The 18,563-nt window shown below is 42.3% G+C and overlaps 1 protein-coding gene across 1 annotated transcript in view; it reads right to left on the reverse strand.

Moving 5' to 3' along the window:
• Positions 1–14,037, reverse strand: part of GLP1R (glucagon like peptide 1 receptor) — a 57,822-nt gene extending 43,785 nt beyond the window's left edge. The window contains exons 1-2 of the mRNA XM_009283744.2: positions 13,947–14,037; positions 12,524–12,634 (exon numbers count right to left, since the gene is read on the reverse strand). Coding sequence (XP_009282019.1) covers positions 12,524–12,634; positions 13,947–14,016 — 181 coding nt within the window. The 5' untranslated portion in view covers positions 14,017–14,037. The remainder of the gene's footprint in view (positions 1–12,523; positions 12,635–13,946) is intronic.
• Between the last annotated feature and the right edge of the window lie 4,526 nt (positions 14,038–18,563).

Raw genomic sequence — 18,563 nt, forward strand, 5'->3', positions numbered from 1 at the left:
TTTTTGGTTTGGGGGGGGGGGGGGAATAAACAATACTTTACTACTTAGCAACGTATAAGTAAGCCAGAAAGATAATAAGCTGTTTTCAGCAAGGCATTTAATTATGTAGCACACACAAGCCCCATGTTTTATTCAGGCCCTTTATTAGTTCAGTTTACTCTTTGTCCACTGTAATTAAAAACTGCAAGTTCTTAAGTGCAAGTAACATGAAGAAAGGTTTGAGGTCCCTCCTTTTAACAGTGTATACTGTACTGTGAACAAATAAAAGTGGGTAGATAATATATACTTCAGTTATGCAAGACCTGTAATGAGAGCACAGATGAAGTTTAAGGTAATTGGTGAGCTCACACATGTCTGTTGGAAGCTAAGCTACCTACCAGACTAGCATGGGCAAGGCACAGAGGTAGTCCATTAGCTTCCTTGCAGCTGGGTGTAACGGGGTTTATTTCTCACTTAAATGTCCTATTCGCAGTCAGATCAGCTGAGGGCAACTTCTCAAGCAGCCACAGAACGAGGCTCAGCTATGTCTCTGCAGAGGTGTGCCTTGATATCCTTGACAGTACATCTCAAGGAAGTACTTTAACAAAACAAAACCATCATACAATTATAACTGAAAAATTGCTGGAAAACATGCAGTCCTGCCAACTACTCTAACTCCCACAGACGCAGACACAGCAAGCTGATATCCTACAGCAAGGCTGTCCAGCATTTATGCTATGTCCAGCAATGCAGAAAACAGAATTCTTCCTAGATGGCCTCAGGTGACCAGATCTGTACCTAACATATGAACAACATGAAGCTGCTCCCATCACCCATATACGCACTTTAATGTCTGGCCACATGCAAAGTCTCCTTCTGTTCCTATCACACATTTGATGAGGAACGCCCACGTTTTGGTTGCAGCAGAAGAGGAATCGGAGCATATAGCTTTTCACTGTCCCTAAAGGAAGTCACATATCTCACCCCAGCTGAAAGTTCATAAGCCACTGCTCTATTGCAATCTGAAGTTAACCAACAATTTATTTAAAAATATATCTCATTTGTTTAAACAAACAAAATTGATAAAATGGAGAATGGCATTGCCACATGGCCCACAATAGATGCATGTTAATAATATCTATCTGTTAATGATTTTTTTAAATTATTTATTCCAACAGTCTCTATATCTACCCTTGAGATGAGCAGCATATGTTCTAGAGTTCTCTGGTGTACTACCAGATGGAGACTAACAAACAGAGGCAGATGTGAACTTGAAAGACTAGGTTTCTTTATTATTAGTTTTTTTAAGCAAACCGAGACTGTCAATTAGCTTGAGACAGCTTTTAGTGCAAGGAAGTATAAATTTTGAATTGCTTATGGGTTAGCAAATGCAAAGAGATGAGCAGCATATGTTCTAGAGTTCTCTGGTGTACTACCAGATGGAGACTAACAAACAGAGGCAGATGTGAACTTGAAAGACTAGGTTTCTTTATTATTAGTTTTTTTAAGCAAACCGAGACTGTCAATTAGCTTGAGACAGCTTTTAGTGCAAGGAAGTATAAATTTTGAATTGCTTATGGGTTAGCAAATGCAAAGCAACATCTTTTTCACTGAAATAAAGGTCATACCCCTTTCCTGCATTATGGAGAGCTTTCTGGAAACTTGGTTTTATTAGAGCAAAGAAGGGAAGAAATGTAATAAATGTCTAATCAGCTTCACTGTATCCAATATTTGAAGTGAAATTTATTTTCTTGCATGTTAAAAGACAAACAGATAGTTTAGCTATACACTCACGTAGCCGTCTGCTAACTATCTTGGTTTTAAGAAGATCTCAAACTACAAAACTGGATGATTAAACAAAAAGTGAGAGAGATTAAACCAGACAAGGTTTTAACCTGGTCCCCCGAACCAAATGTTCCAGCCATGTATATACTTCAAAACTGTCTGAAGGAAAACTCTCACACAAATGTCTGCTTCCTCAGCTGTAGGGCTTTCCGCAGGCCCCTCTAAAAAGCAAGATATAGTGTTCCTTTGGTCTGCCTCGCACAGGTGACAGTAGCATTCCACCACCCCAGCATCATTACACATAGGAGGCCTCACAAACAAAAGCAAGCTGCTTCTTTCTGTTTCTGCTTTTTGCTTGTGGCACTACAGCACTCCCTCCCCCTCCGACTTTGAACAGTGCCCAAACACAGGCAAACCTGGGGAAAGGGAAGAGGACCAGGACAGTGGATTTAATCCTGCAGCACAGCAAATGCCCCAGGAGTGCAGCTGCTTGAACATCAGCCCTCCATGACCAGGTTTGATGGTGGGGGATGGGGGGGGAGCAGGGAAGACACTAAATGACTTTTAGGAAAAAGTCGGCTGCAGAAACTTTTCCAATAGCCTGCAGATGGTGGTGGGCCCAGGAGACTAGTGGGACCACATTGCTCATGGGACATTTGAGCAAGACTTACAGATAGATGAAGTTGGTTATATCACTCCCCTGACCCCAAGCCAGTGCTTACCACCAGCCTGCTCCCCACCACGCTGCCGCCCGACCAGCCCGGGAGCACTCTGCTGTGGGGAGGGCATTATGCTACTGGCCACCCCCACTGACAGTCAATGAGCCAAAATCCCTGCCAAGGTAGAAGTCTACTTGTAATCCTCTCTCACCCGGGTCATGATATGGCATGCCATGGACCCAAAGCACTTGTGGCAACACCTTGACAAATGTGACAAGGTTCTCTTTCCTTTTTCAGCCCTTCTCCTTGGTGGGCACAACCACAGATGAATGAATCATATCCCAGACAAAATCCATTTCAACATTTATGTTTCTGCTGCTTGTATAGCAGGGAACAGGATCTGCAGTATTGCTGTGCATGATGCCATTACAACTGTGTAAGCCTATAATCACAGCTGTTGGGGAGGGGAAGACACCACACAGGAGGGGAGTATTAGGGCTTGCCGAGTTCATGATTTAAACAGTAGCCAGGACTAAGCTAGACACTAATGCAGGGTGGGGACTGTGCAGACAATTTCCATCATCTCTGCTGCAGCACAAGAAGGTTTGCCTATATCTCATAGCCCTAGGGAAATTGTTTTTAAAAAGCATAAAACCCTTATGGTCAGACTGGTAACCTCCAGCACTTGGCGATTCTGAGGTAATGCCCCATTTCCACCTAAAGCCTCACACAGAGCTCACACCTACCTAAAGACACATCAGGAAAAGCAGGTCTGTCACCAGAGAGGGAATGGGGAGTGCTGGAAAAAGGGTCTCGAACGTAGGTTACAGCAGGGGGAAATGGGAAAGAGCTGACCTGGATGTGTCCTTGCACCTGAAGGTACTCTGGAGCAGCAACCCAGTCCCTGGCCTCTGCATTACCACACCCCCACATGAAGCTTGGTTCACGCAGTCTCTGTGACCGGGCAAAACTATTGTGTGAAGTACAGCTGTGGTCCCAGATCTCCACGACACCCTTCAACTTATTAGATTTAATCAGACTCTGACTGCATCTCTAGTAGCCAGAGGCAGCCACAAGGTTACTATCAGAGATCATCTGATATTACTGCTGGGTTATTCTGCCACCAGAGAGACTTTCAGGTCTTTCACGTCACAGGCTGAAAAGCTATGTTGTTTCCAGGGGTCCCCAGGCTGTACTTTGCATGGTCTTCTGGGAACAAAGGAGCAGGTGTCACCATTGCAACACATAATGTAGTAAAGAGAGGATAATATAGAAAATAAAGTGAATTATAGGAGACAAGCGATTCAAGCAAAGGTGAATGACAACGGAAGTTACCAGTTAAAGGAAAGGACTTCAAACTAGGAGAAAGGTGGATCTACAGAGCATGAGGAATTACAAAGCATTGAGGCCTCATGGTCAACAGCAGTTAAAGTCATACAAGCCATCTGTCCCTTTACCTAGCACAAGAAACATTAACGAGAGCTTGGTAGTTTAGGAGTCCTCCAATGGCCTGTACATGGTCACATTGGAAGACTTCATAGTAGTACAGACAAATCATCAGGTCTTATGTCTCTATCCAGGACTGAAGAGAATCCAATGCACACCTGGGGCACAGCTTCTGGTTTAGTTTCCTCCAAAGAAACAGACCCCCAAACTGCTCAAACTAACTCAGTCACAGCAAGTAGGACTATCAGGGGGTTGCTTCAAAATTCACTACAGTGCCAGAGTAAGATACCAATACAGATACAGACCAGCAGTCAAGCCAATTCAGGTGTCGGACACCTCAAAACCAGAGACAGGACTTAAGCTGAAACAAAAGCATTCAAAGAGTTCAGAAGATTCTGAGTGTTCTGAGTAACAGCCACCTCTGTGTTAATGCAAGTTTGCAGCCAGCCTTTGTGCAGCCCAGTGCATATAGGAGCAACTGATGTGGCTACTGTTCACATAACTCTTGTCTGAAACTAGTACCCCTGGAAGGTTAATTAAAAAGGATTTAGTGCTATTAAAGAATAAAATATCAGAACCCCAGAGGAGGCATAATTGCAAGATGAATTGTGCAGCTCCACAGTTTCCAAATCCACATGGTGTTATTGGCAGCTGGCCTTCAATTATAAGAAGGTAACAAGAAAAAGCACATAGCCAGTGACAGTGAGGTGAGGCGCCTGCTGTCCCTTAAAGGAATACTGCTCCCCTTGGAGGTTTCTGCACTGACTGAACTTTGAGACAGCCACTGCTCAAGTATAACTCATGGTAATCTGACCGACTACAATGTGGATAGCAAAATGTGCAAAGTTTACCTGGTGTTAGCTTCAGTGCTACCAGAAACTGAGTAGGCTTTCTGGGTTTTCACTAAAGGCAAGGTTTGGCCCAAGACACGAGAGACATATGGGAACAAAAACTTCAACTCAGGCAGCCAGAAGTATCTGAAATTTGCCTTCAATAAGCTTTGGCCACGGTCCAAAATCTGTGCTGGAAACTTCACAGAACAAATCCTTCCAGCAATAACCTCCCTCCTGCTACTTCAGCATCTCCCCATGAAGACCTGCCCAATGGTGGGAGTTGCATAAGAAGAAATAGAAGCAAAACAAAGAGCTGGAGTGAAATAGCCCATACAGGTTTGAAATTGCTGTAGTTCACTGTTTCAAAGATGTATAAGCAGGCTCTTACAAGTACAAATACAATCTTGTCTTACCAAAAGCTTTGGTTTGTTTTTTGGGTTTTTTGTTGGTTGGGTTTTTTGGGTTGGTGGTTTGTTTTTTTTTTTTTTGGGGGGGGGGAGGTGGGGAAGCAAGGCATGGCAGAAATTAAGCATACATTTGTTTTGATAATTGAGACATTTTCACTTCATATTTTCAAAGCATTTCAAAACACCATTTTGAAACAGAAGAAGTAGTCTTCCCAAAAAGAAAGTTTATGAATTTCACCTACATAATCCTGAACAGAATGCTTTACTTGACCAAAATTTGATTCCCCTCCACTGTCTGTTTGCCCCATTGCCACTGCTTCTCATTGTCCCAAAGGGCTTTCCCACCACATGCACAAAGTTATTTTATATGGCACTAGAAGGACACAGATAACTATGAACTCCTACCACATAGTTACAGCCCAGCAATGATTGGGTTCCTCATTTGCTATGATACCAAACACCTGCACTGTGCTGTAAGACACATTAGCCACCTATTTCTCATTCCAGTGACAATGGTTTAACCTGCATTGAAGCAGAGGCTACTCTAAACCTCAGTTCCTTTGGCTTCAGTGTGATACTGAGTACCCAGATACCTATATTATCCTTATTTCATGATTTCTTGTTGAGTTAAGGCAATACTATAATGACCGATATACTTGAAGTAGATAAATGCTAATGCAGCTGCAACACCAATCAGGAAACTGATCTGCATGGGGCAGGTGGAAGACTCAGAGGAATGAGGACACCCCACACACATTTCAGTTGGGTGAAATTCCCAATCTATTTTGCTGCACAGCTACCACAAATGCTGAGTTTATTTAGCAATTAGATGGAAAAAAAGCAGCAGCAAAGTGCCACTGAAGAAACATGTAATAAACCAACCTTTGGGCCACATCCCAAAAGGGCACTGACAACTCAACGTCCAGTACTTCAGTGTGAGCTATAAAATAAAATTCCTCTAAATATTCAGTTTTAATTTACTTGCCTGTCACAAAGCAAGTCTGTAGCAATACAGGGATACGTGGTTTCGAGCATAAAATCTTGGTCTAATATTGCGATCTTTCCTCTAACCAATTATCACAGACATATTCCCAGCCTTCAGGGAGTCCATCCTTGCAGACAGCATGCCAATACTAAGTTTGGCAGGGATGCTTACACACGCTCTAGGTAACACAACAAGAAAAAGTCTCAGGCTCAGCGTTTCTAAAAAGATCTGACACACAAGCGGGACAGGACTGATTGTCTCTGCTGTACTTTATAGGCCGCTTCAGCAAGTGGCACTTTCAAAAAGGGCAGAAGACAAATGTTGCCATCACAAGGTAAGTGATGCTGTGAGACAAAACCTTGCAACTGCATGCATTGCTTAGCACAAAAGACCTGCAGGCCCATCCTCCATTGATTTGTCTTGTGAAAGACTGGTCTTGAGTCTCCATATGCACACAAGTCTGAATACACATACAGCACTGAGAACACCAGTTCTATTCTCAAGTTTTTCAATGAACGGATTCCCATCTCCCTACAGTTTGCTCTTGTACCTTGACATAAATGAGCAATCCAAAGACCTGGAGAAAGCATTACTGCTGAACCCACGCCCACAATGCAGGCAGTGATTCCAAAGCTGCCACATTAAGGAAGCAAGAAGAAAGTTACACCTCAATGAGCACCTCTGTGGCAGCAAGTAGAGACAAGAACCTGCTAACATCATGTGGGGTTGGACTAGTGACACAGCACGTACCTGCTGAGCAGGTAAAAAGTTCTCCACATCATTTTTGGCTTGCCACGCTGCTAGGCAACCTGCTGAGCTACATCTGCTGTTTAGATTTGCAGAACGGCAGGCTCAGGACTGACATCCACTAGGACAAGAAGAGTGGGACACAAACAAGAATAAAAGCTGTTAAAATATAAGGTTTGCAAAACCTGTAATTGATCAAGGAATGCTCCAGCATTACAAACTCTTCCCATGCAAATTCTTTTTCCCATCTCCTATTCTGGCTGACACCAACAGAAATTTGTAACACCTGACAGTAACTAGTTACCAAGACTTACCATCTTAAAAAAATTAACAGAAAAAGAGAATCACAAAACAGCCAAGATGCTGAGCTAATCTGCTGTTTAGATTTGCAGAACGGCAGGCTCAGGACTGACAGCCACTAGGACAAGAAGAGTGGGACACAAACAAGAATAAAAGCTGTTAAAATATAAGGTTTGCAAAACCTGTAATTGATCAAGGAATGCTCCAGCATTACAAACTCTTCCCATGCAAATTCTTTTTCCCATCTCCTATTCTGGCTGACACCAACAGAAATTTGTAACACCTGACAGTAACTAGTTACCAAGACTTACCATCTTAAAAAAATTAACAGAAAAAGAGAATCACAAAACAGCCAAGATTGGAAGGGGACTCTGGAGATTTCCTAGTGCAACACCCTGCTCACAGCAGGGTGAACTAGGGCAAGTTGCTCAGGTCCATGTCCAGTCAAGCTTTGATCATCTTCAAGGATAGAGACTCCAAAACCTCTCTGGGTCACCTGTTCCAGTTGTTTGACCAACCTCACAGTAAAATAATTATGTTTAAAGGAAATTTCCTGCATTTGAATTTGTGACCATACACATTTATAAGATCCCCCAAGTCCTCCCTTCTCCAGGCTGAAGAATACCAGCTCTCTCAGCTTCATCTCATATGAGACACTTGCATCCCTTAATAATCTTCATGGTCATTTGCTGGACTTGCTGCAGTATGTCCATATGTCCCTCATACTGGGGAGCCCAAACCTGGACAAAGCACTCCAGATGTGTCTCACCCCCCAGAGTAGAGGGGAAGGATCATCCCCACCAATTGCTACCCAATTTCTACCACTAGGGACTGATTTCCAACTGAACTTTGCGCTGCTGACCACAACCCTATATGCCCAGGAGCTCAGCCAGTTTTCAGTTATCTTATTGTTCATTTGTCTAATCCACCCTTCATCAGTTTGTCAATGAGGATGTTAACAGGAGACAGTGTCAAAAGCCTTACTAAAGTCAAGATAAACAACATCCACTGGTCTCCCCTAGTCATCTCATCATAGAAGGCTATCAGGTTCGTCAAGCATGATTTCACCTTCATAAATCCACGCTGACTACTCCCAAATCAACTTCTTGTCCTTTATGTGTTTGGAAACAGTTTCCAGGATTATTTGCTCCATCACCTTCCTGAGGACTTATGTGAGGCCGATCACCTATAGTTCCCCAGATTTTCCTCCTTGTGCTTCCTGAAGATAGTGGTGACAGTGGCTTTCTTCCAGTCCTCAGGAATCTCCCTCAATTGCCAGGACCTTTCAAACATAATCAAGAGTGGCCTCACAATGGCATCAACCAGCTCATTCAGCACTTGTCAGTACATCCCACCAAGTCCCATGGACTTGTGTATGTCCTCTTTAAGTGTTCCATAATCTGATCCTCCTCCACCAAGGGTAAGTATTCCTTGCTCCAGACTTTACCACTGATCTCAGGGGCCTGGGATTGCTGAAGGCAAGTTTTACCAGTGAAGGCAGCGAGTACCTCAGTCATTTCTCCACCCTTTGTCACAAGATCCTCCCACCCCATTCAGCAGTGGATCCAAATTTTCTCTCGTATCTGTTTAGAAGCCCTTTTTGTTGCCCTTCACATCACTTGTCAGATTCTGGGTGGGCTTTGGCTTTCCTAATCCTATCCTTGAATGACCAGTGTTTCTATTTGCCTCCTGGCTCACCTGTCCCTGCTTCCAACTCTTCTACACTTTTTAGGGAAATGGCGAGGTCAAAGAGACTTGCACTCAATGCTCGCTCCATTTCAGTACCCCATCATAAGCAGTACTCAGTTTCAAGTGTTTCAATTTATTCCCCAGGGGACTTCTGGGGGTATGGTGAGGAGTCCCCCAGCAAACTTTTTACACACTTGAAAACCTGACTCCTAATCAAAGGAACAGTAGTCTTAAATGAGTAAGCTTGGCTGAAGCACTTCATACTTAATGATGACCTTCACTGAACAGGTTTTGAAGGTACTTCCTAAACAGGGTCTATCTTTTCATTTTCTCCATTTTCCTTCAGGTGAAGAGATGGAAGCCCTGCAGTGCTAAAATCTATTTCAAGTTCCAAGTAGGGGGCTAAGCAAGAACAAGTAATAAGCATGCTTTAGTGATTACTATAAATCACAGGGTGTCCAATTTCCTATTGCTCTAGATCTTCCATTACAAAGATATTACCTCTTCGTGGCAGCCCATTAACATTCACTTTGAACACGACTCCACAAGACGTCACAAAATAGTATCAGGTCATGGTAATTCAGGCTCCTAAATTGCATACCTGCCACCGACACAAGCTTCTTGTTTTATATTAGACCATGAAAGGCCTCCTTGTTCCATTCTTATTCCTCTCTGATAAAACAGAGATTGAGGTATATGCACAGTATGCACAACAAGGGAACACATCCAGAGGTTTAATGACTTTCTGAAGTACTTTTTCAATCCTCCCTAGCAAGGGGTTAAGCAAAATGCTGCTATTCTTTTCACTGAAACAAACATTGGTTTCAGGGTAATTAATTTAAAAAAAAAAAACTTATTTCCAAAAGTATGAAAGATATTGCGCATTCCAATAATTTATTAATCTGCAGTATTGTGTTAAACCTTGGCTCTCTCCAGCAGTGATGTTCCAAGAGCAGTTGGAAGTCAAATAACTGTGTCCAGGGTCTTAAAGATTGCAAGTAAATAGGTTTAAAGGAAAGAAGTTTAATCCTGTGAAGAGTTTTAAATATCCAGAGAGATTAGCATTATTGGAAAAAATTCTGCAGCATCCAATAATTTTATGTCAATTAATTATGAGGTAAATATTAATTTTGTACATTTATAAAAGCTTGTTTATTAATAATCTGAAGAGGATTAGCAAACAGCATTTTAACTTCAGAGGTTATCAATTTGACAGTTACTACCAAGACAGTTGAGATAATAAAAAAGATGTGCAGAAGTTGGAAATATGGACACAGTAGCATAATATTCACCCAGTAGGATACAGAGCAATACATTTAGGGGCGGTGGGGGAGGCACCCCAACATAGATGTTCAGCACAAAAAAGACAGCAATGAAACAGCCAAAGCATGCAGGTCACTTAGGAAAGCAGGCAAGGCAGAAGAGGTAACCAAGCGGCAGCAGGATCCCAGAGCACAGGGGCAGAAAGAGTAGAGCAGATGATCTCTCCCACACACACCACAGGTGTCCCTAACCACTAAGTACACCATAACATTGGTTCCCATCTCTTCCTTTGAAACCCTAGTATAAAAGATGCACCAAGTTAAAGTGAAAATAGGAATCCCAGACTCAGCAATTTTGTTTTAGGGACTTACCTCTGAGACAGGCTTAAAGCTAGCCAGAAAGTTAAAGGGTTGCGATAGTTGACCTGACATCTCTGGCCCCCCCCCCACCAAATTTGTACATTTCCAAGCATCTCTCCCACTCAACAGTAAGAGCCGTTAAGTGCTACAGCAGGTTACCAAGTGTACTGGGCATCTGTGTCTAGGTGCTGGCAGCGGGGGACTGCAGGGCGGCTTCTGTGAGGAGAGGATGGAGTTGCCCCACGCAGGGGGACAGCCAGTTCCAACAGACCCACTGCAGGGCACAGCTGAGCCCCTCATCCAAGATGGTGCCGCCTCAGGGGAAACATATGTAAGAAAGGGCCAACCACTGTCTGGCAGTGAGGGGTGAGAAAAAAAAAGTATGAGAAACAGCCCTGCAAGCACTAAGGTCAGAGAAGATGGAGGGGAGGAGGTGCTACAGGCAGCAGAGCAGAGACTTCCTTGAGGCCCCCAGAGATACTATGGGTAGATGTGATGAGTTGGACCTTGGTCAGCTGCCAAACGCCTACCCAGGCACTCCCCCACTCCCCCTCCTCAACAGGATGGGGGAGAAAAGATCTAAAGCTCATTGGTCAAGATAAAGACAGTAACTGGGAGAGGTAACGGGCAAAACAGACTGGACATTGCCAGAGAGGGTAATAATTGTGGGGAATCTTTTGTGGTTGTAAAGCGGCAAAGGGACAAGGGGTGGAGTTTTATTGTGTGTGTAAATTGTCCACCTTTGTCAGTGTTGTGATGACATTTTGATTTTGGCGTCAAGATTTCCCACACACACGCCACCACCCCTTCAAGATGACAGTTTAATAAAGGAAAGCAAAAGCTGCATGTGCAAAGCAAAATAAGGAATTTATTCACTGCTTCCCATCAGCAGGCAGATGTCCAGCCACTTCTTGGAAAGCAGGACCTCAGCACACATAACCATTACTCCCAGCCTCCTGCAGACCCCCAGCCTACTGGCCTTGGGCAGGGCATGGGTTGGAGGGAGAGCTTCAATGCTGTGCAAGCACTGTTCAGCAACAGCCAAACCACTGGTGCATTATCAACACTTCTAGCCATAGATAGGAAGAACAGCACCATATGGGCTGCTATGAAGAAAGTTACCTCCATCCCAGCCAGACCCAATACAATCTCCACCCCTTATTCCATACCATTTGCATCACGCCCAGGTCCCACATTATCCAATACATCTAAGTATCCTCTGACCATCCCATCCCATTCCTTTTCTTTCTAATTCCTGAAATCCCTTCATACCAACACTTACAACATGTACTCCACACTTAAACCATCTTTACGTCCAGCAGTCAGATTTATACATTCTCATTAACCAGTATCCTCTGTCCCTTAACAGGGGCCAAAGCCAATTCACCACTCCAAGGTAGCTAGTTAATACACTGTTTCATTTAGGCTTCAAAACATAGAAAGGTCTTCACAAAGAAGAAGCTGTACAAGTCAGATTTCAAAGACAGAATACTAGACGAAGCGATCTTATGCACATTGCCTTCAAGTGACATCAAGCATACATGTACATAAGGGTGTAAAATCTAAAGGTGACATTCAGTCCTTCAGAGGAAAAAGTCTTCGCAAACACTGACAATGCCTTCATCTTGCAGCATTCTGAGAAGTAAGTTCATCTCAGGAAGCAGCACAAAACACTTTCACTTTAGACCTTTTTGTCTTTATCTACTACAGGACGACCTACCGTCTAACTTTGATACTTTTATCTCAGTTTTCAAACTACACCATTTCTATTGTTAGTCAGTCTTCAACAAGCACCACAGTACTATTTTATTAATAGTCACCACTATTCAAGCAGCAAAAACAGATGAGAGCACAAAAATCCAAACTAAATGCAACCTTAAGAACAGTCTCTTCCCTCATTTTCTCTTGCTAAACGGAGATAAAGAGTGTATCATACTGAGCCCCATTCCTACTTTTATGTTGCAGAGAACTGATTGCACTCATAGCCATTTAAGCCAATTTTATCCTTGCTAAGACTGTGCAAGAAAAACAGGGTTGGTTTAAAGCTGCGCCTGTCAAGAAAGGCTCTTACCTGCGTTAGCCCAGGGGAGATACCAGGGGCAGCTGACATTCACATAGGTGCCGGGCAGTCCGTCTGGCCAGCAGGCATAATTGTCAAATGTTCTGTTGCAGAACTTGCCTTCTGCAGAGAGATGGAAAGGATGGTCATGCCACTGCCTTGTATTAATACTGCAAGGAGGAAAAGACTGAAAAGCAGAAGATAAAAGGAAACACGGACACGTGCATTTAAGCCGTTAACAGCATTATGCAATTAAGCTTTGATGTGGAGTTAAACGAGATTTATTTGTCTAAAGGAGTTTATCCCCACACAACAAGAAACTGTTGTTTCAGGGGGGAACTGAAGAACAGATTAGGGTCTTTGACTAAATCACAGGACAAGAAAGGTAAATCAATACTGATCCATTCCCATCTTTTCTTTTACACCCTTATGTGTCTCAGTTTAATTTAAAATCATGTTTGCTATGAATACTGTAGATAATAATTCCTGAGAAAGGTTCACAGTCGTGCAGTTGGAAAGTCTCGCCTAATATATAGATCCATCAATGAAATACCCATACACAACCATAACTTTGCATTACAGCTTAATCAACATGAGAATACTTCAACTTCAAATTTATTCAACTGTCATTCTTAGAGGGCAGCACTCAACTGCTCAACAGGGTAATGGAGTGGAGGGAGACGAATGTTTCCCTGCCGTTGCTGTCATCAGCTACTACTGCTCTTAACTACATTATTATGGCAGAGTGAGAGAATGAAAATTAACAGTTTTGAAATAATTCTTCACAGATACAACTTTAGATCCGTCTTATCTTTCTCAGTGTGTCACAAAAGCACTGAAGCATAGGAGAGGCCATGCTGTGTCCAGTTGTGAGCATCACTGACAAGTCACCAGTGTCCTCTAAACACCATGATGCTGGCACATCGCAGCTGCTCTCAGCGCATTACAGCAGCTCAACTGTTAAGACAAGCTGCATTCTCATTTTCACTAAGGCACTTTTTTTTTTTAAAGCCATTTCAGCATTTTATAATGCTTAAAATAATTAATACCAACTTTAAGGCCCACAAACTGCTAGGTCAATGTGAACAACATGGTCCCAGGTTTCCTAACACCTGTGTGATCTCTCAACCCTGGCCCCTGAAAAGGTTTCAGGGATATTACATTAGCGTGCTGCTTTGATGTGCTACAGCCACCACTTGCCACTGCAAAACACTCTGGACCTAAAAACTAACATCTTTACAATGAAATTGTTCTATAAAATGCTTCCTCAGCAGAGGGAAAAGTCCCACAGAGAGCAGGCGGAAGCAAATGGATAAAGAAGAAATTGACTGGAAAGTAACCTGGAGAAGTATTTTCAAGTTCATAAGCGCTCCCTTGCTACTCTTATCATGCATTTTAAAAATTAATACATCCTACCCCTACCAAGCAGGCTTACCTGCCACAATGGGGGGTGCCTCATACAAGTATTTCAGGCATTGGAGCTGATACTCCTTCCACTTCTGCATAACCCCAGAGAGGGACCCATCTGAACTCTGAAAGAGAAATCATGAGTCTCAGACATTGCAGGGATTTAAACTGTGTATTTTTCATGCAGCCTGAGTAGGTGGGTGTGAAAATGACTACCACAAGCCAAAACAGCACTGCTTATCATAAAGGGTACAAGACGCTGCTATGCGTTTGCCTGATTGCAACAAAAGAAATCCCTTTCTATTTGTACCACGAGGAACTGAAAAAACCCACAAACTACTATACCAAGTCCTCACTGAAACCCAAACTGAGCTAGCCTTGCTCTCTTGAACATGCCCCAGTTGTGTGATTTATTATCTCATGAAAAGACAGGGACAGCAGCAAGTCCTTTTAGGAGAGGTTTTCTTTCCAACAGCAGTATTTCTGCTATCCCATAAGTGAGACCAAGTTAATTTACTGTATTCAGCGGATATTCCCCAAGCATTCTTCCAGAACATGGATGAAAGCTTTTCCAGCTCAGCTTTTCTTCCACGAGCAACAGCTTTTCCCCACATCCAGCATATTTTTTCCTGAAACCGCAGAAAGAGCAGGGACCTCCTTTTTGCACAGTTTGACAGGCTGCAGGTTCCACCATCAGCCACCCCGAGTACTGAGGCGGCAGGGGAAAAGTATGTACAAACTCGGTCTGAGCACAAAGGAAATTAGCTGTTATTAAAATGCAAAATTTAGCACTGGCTGCTTGCTCAACCCTAGCAGATGCCCCACCTGGCTCAGAGGCCCAGCTTACTCGTTGCATTTAAGTAAAGAGACATCAGTCCTTCTCTCCCCTCTCTGCATTCATATAAACTGAATTACAAATGTCAGGATTAGCAGGCTGCAAGTGATCAATAATGCAGCTAACTTAGCATTCTTTTTCCAAGGAAAGGCTGAGCATGGATGTCTCAGACATACAATCAACAGCAGGAACCTAATGGTATCCCATACTAACACTGAGTGGAGGAAAATTCATTTAATCCCAACTGTCGATCAGTTTATTAAGTGAAACATGAGGGTAAATAATCCTTGTAATTTTACCCTCACAGCTTCAACTGCTAATTTTTATTTTCCATTTGTGCTTCTAAACCTTTTTCAGATGGTTAGAAGGAAACCAGGGCATGGGAAGGATTGTTTTAAAATGAAGAAGTAATTTTAAACCTATACCACATTTTAGGAAAGCCAAATTGAATGCTGTCCACAACCAACGTGACTAAAGTTTAGACAGCAGTGCAGTCACCTTGGTATAAAAGAACAGAAGTAGAACTGGCATTTTTGGACTACAGACCTCTCAAGTCCTCTTCTCTTGTATCTTCCTGATTAAAAAAAAGTGTTTTAAAAAAACAACACACCATATGCATCATGCTTCTGCCTGGATTAAGCCACTACATTTAGTTACAAAGATGTTCTTGTACACGTGATGAGAAGTACATTTAGTAGATACCTGTGTTGTGTTTCAAGAATAACTGCCTGTATTTGTGACTTAACTGTAGCTAGGGCCTCATGGCCATAATTTTAGAAGAATCGAGCCAGCTCCCCCTGAAGTCAAAACAAGCACAAGCTTATGGATCTTTGAAACTCTGACCCTTGTGTGCCTGATTTACATCTTATCTATGCTAACAAACGCTGCCAAAGTCTGCTTGTGCTAAAGTCCCTAGTGTAAAATGAATGCATCCTATTGAATTTTAACCCCATGTGCCTATGGAAACACGCAAACGTGTAGCGTAGTGATCTATGCTCAACATACCTGAAGGAGAAGAAAACTTCATCACCTAAATTAGGTCTACAGGTGTGCGTAGAGAAACACATAACCAGTAATTCAAACTAAATTGCCATCTACAGATCCACATAGGCTGAATAAGGATGGATGACTGGACTACTGGGAGAAGGAGCAACTTTCAAACCTAAGATTCTCTCAGGCAGTCTTTAAAAACTAACTCAGGTTATGCATTTATTTAATTGCACTTTAATAAATGAATTAGAAGGAATATTTTCAGGATGAACTCTTAAATTATTATTCACAATAACTTCAGAAGCTATTAAGTGTCACACATCTTCCAAAAAAGTAACTATTGATCATGCATGCAGATGACCACATCAAGTTAATCCAAATTCAGCTTTTAAAATGATTACAAGATAAAGATGCATACAGAGTTTCATTTAGAAATAAGACTCTACCTTTTAAAACAGCCTGAAAATATCCTAAAACTGCTTGCACTAAGAAAATTAGCTTTTTTAGAGTCAGCAAGCCTTAAAATATTTCCTTCTAAATCAAGTTTTCATCTATTGCCTTCACGAATGCAGGAATAACCAGCTTTAATTACAGCTTAGGAAAAAGCAAGCTTCTATCTCTCCATTTAATGAAAAAGTAGAAACATTCTACTTATATTGGTTTCTCATAATGTGAGAAGACAACTCTAACAAGGAGATTAGCAAACTGTAAGAGTAAAATAGTTAGACATGCCTTTTTGTGGAGATGACCAATTTGGTAGCCAGTTTTCTATTATCTGTAGTCTGTTGCAATAAGACAATCAAATATAAATCCCAAGACTACATAATTTGTTCTCTCTACGCAACAGTTTACTCTGGTTCAGTTAAATACCGCGTTTTGTTATCAGACAAATTGACTTAAATTTGATTTTAATATATGCTAATCCCCATTTCCCAGAGATTTTTGGGCCACGTGAGTAAGAATCACAAGTTATACAGTGCCACAGATTTACAACATGAGTAGTTATTCAAATAAGAGACTATATTTTCTTGAAAAGTGATTTAATTCCTTCTGCAACATCAAAGCACTAAACACACATATAGGAGGACAAGGTTCCTGGGTCAGTACCGAAAATTTGGAGCAAACTGCAAAAGTTCAGATAGCTTTATTAAACTCAGGACTGTATTTTTGTTGTAAAAGCACTGGTCCTTGCATTTTCGTTGTGGGTTTAGGTTGGGTTTTTTTTTTTCCAGTTATACTCAACCATTGGAGGAAAAACAGTAGTAGTTTTGCTGTGGTGAAAATATCACAGAAGGATAGCGGAGGAGAAGAGGACAGAAACATGGCTGACTGGTTAAGATGGAGGAGTCAGAAAGCAAGAAAGGATGAAGGACATTAAGGAGGTGAGCAATGGTGCAGCCTAAGGAGCATAAAACGGATGTATAAAAATTAAGACAGGCAAGAGCACAGAGACTGGGAGCCTTTCAGTGTATGTATATAATTAAGTGTAATTAATCTCTAGTGATAAATTAGCTCATTCAACAGTCTGAAGACAGAATTCCTTACAAATCCTTAACACCTTTATAGGAAAGCCGCTTTCTGTAGCCATCATTTGTCTTCATAGACCCTACTGTAAAAGGAAGCATTTTAATCACTTTTCAACATCTTTGAAACTATTCCTGCTGCAACAAAAACGGCATCCACACAGATCCGAGGTGATCAATACTACAAAAGCACTATTCTAATACAGTGAAACCTGAGCACACGGAGTATAAACCTGCAGGGGGCTCAGACCAGACAAAATGCACCATGAAATGGCATCATTCAGGGTGGAAGGGAGAATTCTCAGAGCTTCAGAAGCAGCCAGTGACTCCTGGGGTTATCTTCTTCCCTTTTCTCCCATCACCATATAAAAGGTCTTGCGTGCAAAAGAATAAGAAAGGCCTCCTTACATTTGTATTTCTTATGTCTTTAGTTGTCTGTTTTTAAATGGGAACACTTACGTTACAGCTTTTTCATGCTTTTAACATTTCAGGATAATAAGCAAGACTTCAACTTGCCGCTGAAGGCTCATATGTAATGTTACAACCCCTGGGACCTCCAAAATGCTAATCTTAGTCTTCAAAAGCAAAAGCTAGGCAACCTGGCATTGAACCACACTTTCATACGGCCTTGGTATTCTTCCCTTGGATAGTAATGATGACATATCTACCTCATGAGAGAAGGGTTCAGATTACATTTACTGCCTTTTATCTCAGAAGCACCACTGAGTTACTTTGAAACTTTACTGCCTTTTTCTGAGAAGTCCAATGCGACACATTATTTCAAGGCTATTCTGCTCAGGATCAGCACAGCAACTAAGTCCAAGACAGGTCAAGATTGCACGTTACTAGCTTTATGCTCATTCTGACTTGACATTCTTTCCTGTATAATATGGATCTTATTAAATCATCTGTTATGTCAGCATAAGCTATAGGTCTTCATCAATAAAAGCCAACAGAGTGGAAGCTAAGCTGGCCACCTAACAGGTTTATTCAATTCATAGCATGGACACGAAGGCCAGTAGCATCCTGGCCTGTATCAGAAATCGTGTGGCCAGCAGGACTAGGGAAGGGATCATCCCCCTGTACTCGGCACTGGTGAGGCTGCACCTCGAATACTGTGTTCAGTTTTGGGCCCCTCACTACAAGAAGGACGTTGAGGTGCTGGAGCGTGTCCAGAGAAGGGCAACAAAGCTGGTGAGGGGTCTGGAGAACAAGTCTTATGAAGAGCAGCTGAGGGAACTGGGGTTGTTTAGCCTGGAGAAAAGGAGGCTGAGGGGAGACCTTATCACTCTCTACA

This window comes from Aptenodytes forsteri, unplaced genomic scaffold (genome assembly GCF_000699145.1).
Source record: "Aptenodytes forsteri isolate BGI_AS27 unplaced genomic scaffold, ASM69914v1 Scaffold309, whole genome shotgun sequence".
Classification (NCBI taxonomy): Eukaryota; Metazoa; Chordata; class Aves; order Sphenisciformes; family Spheniscidae; genus Aptenodytes; species Aptenodytes forsteri.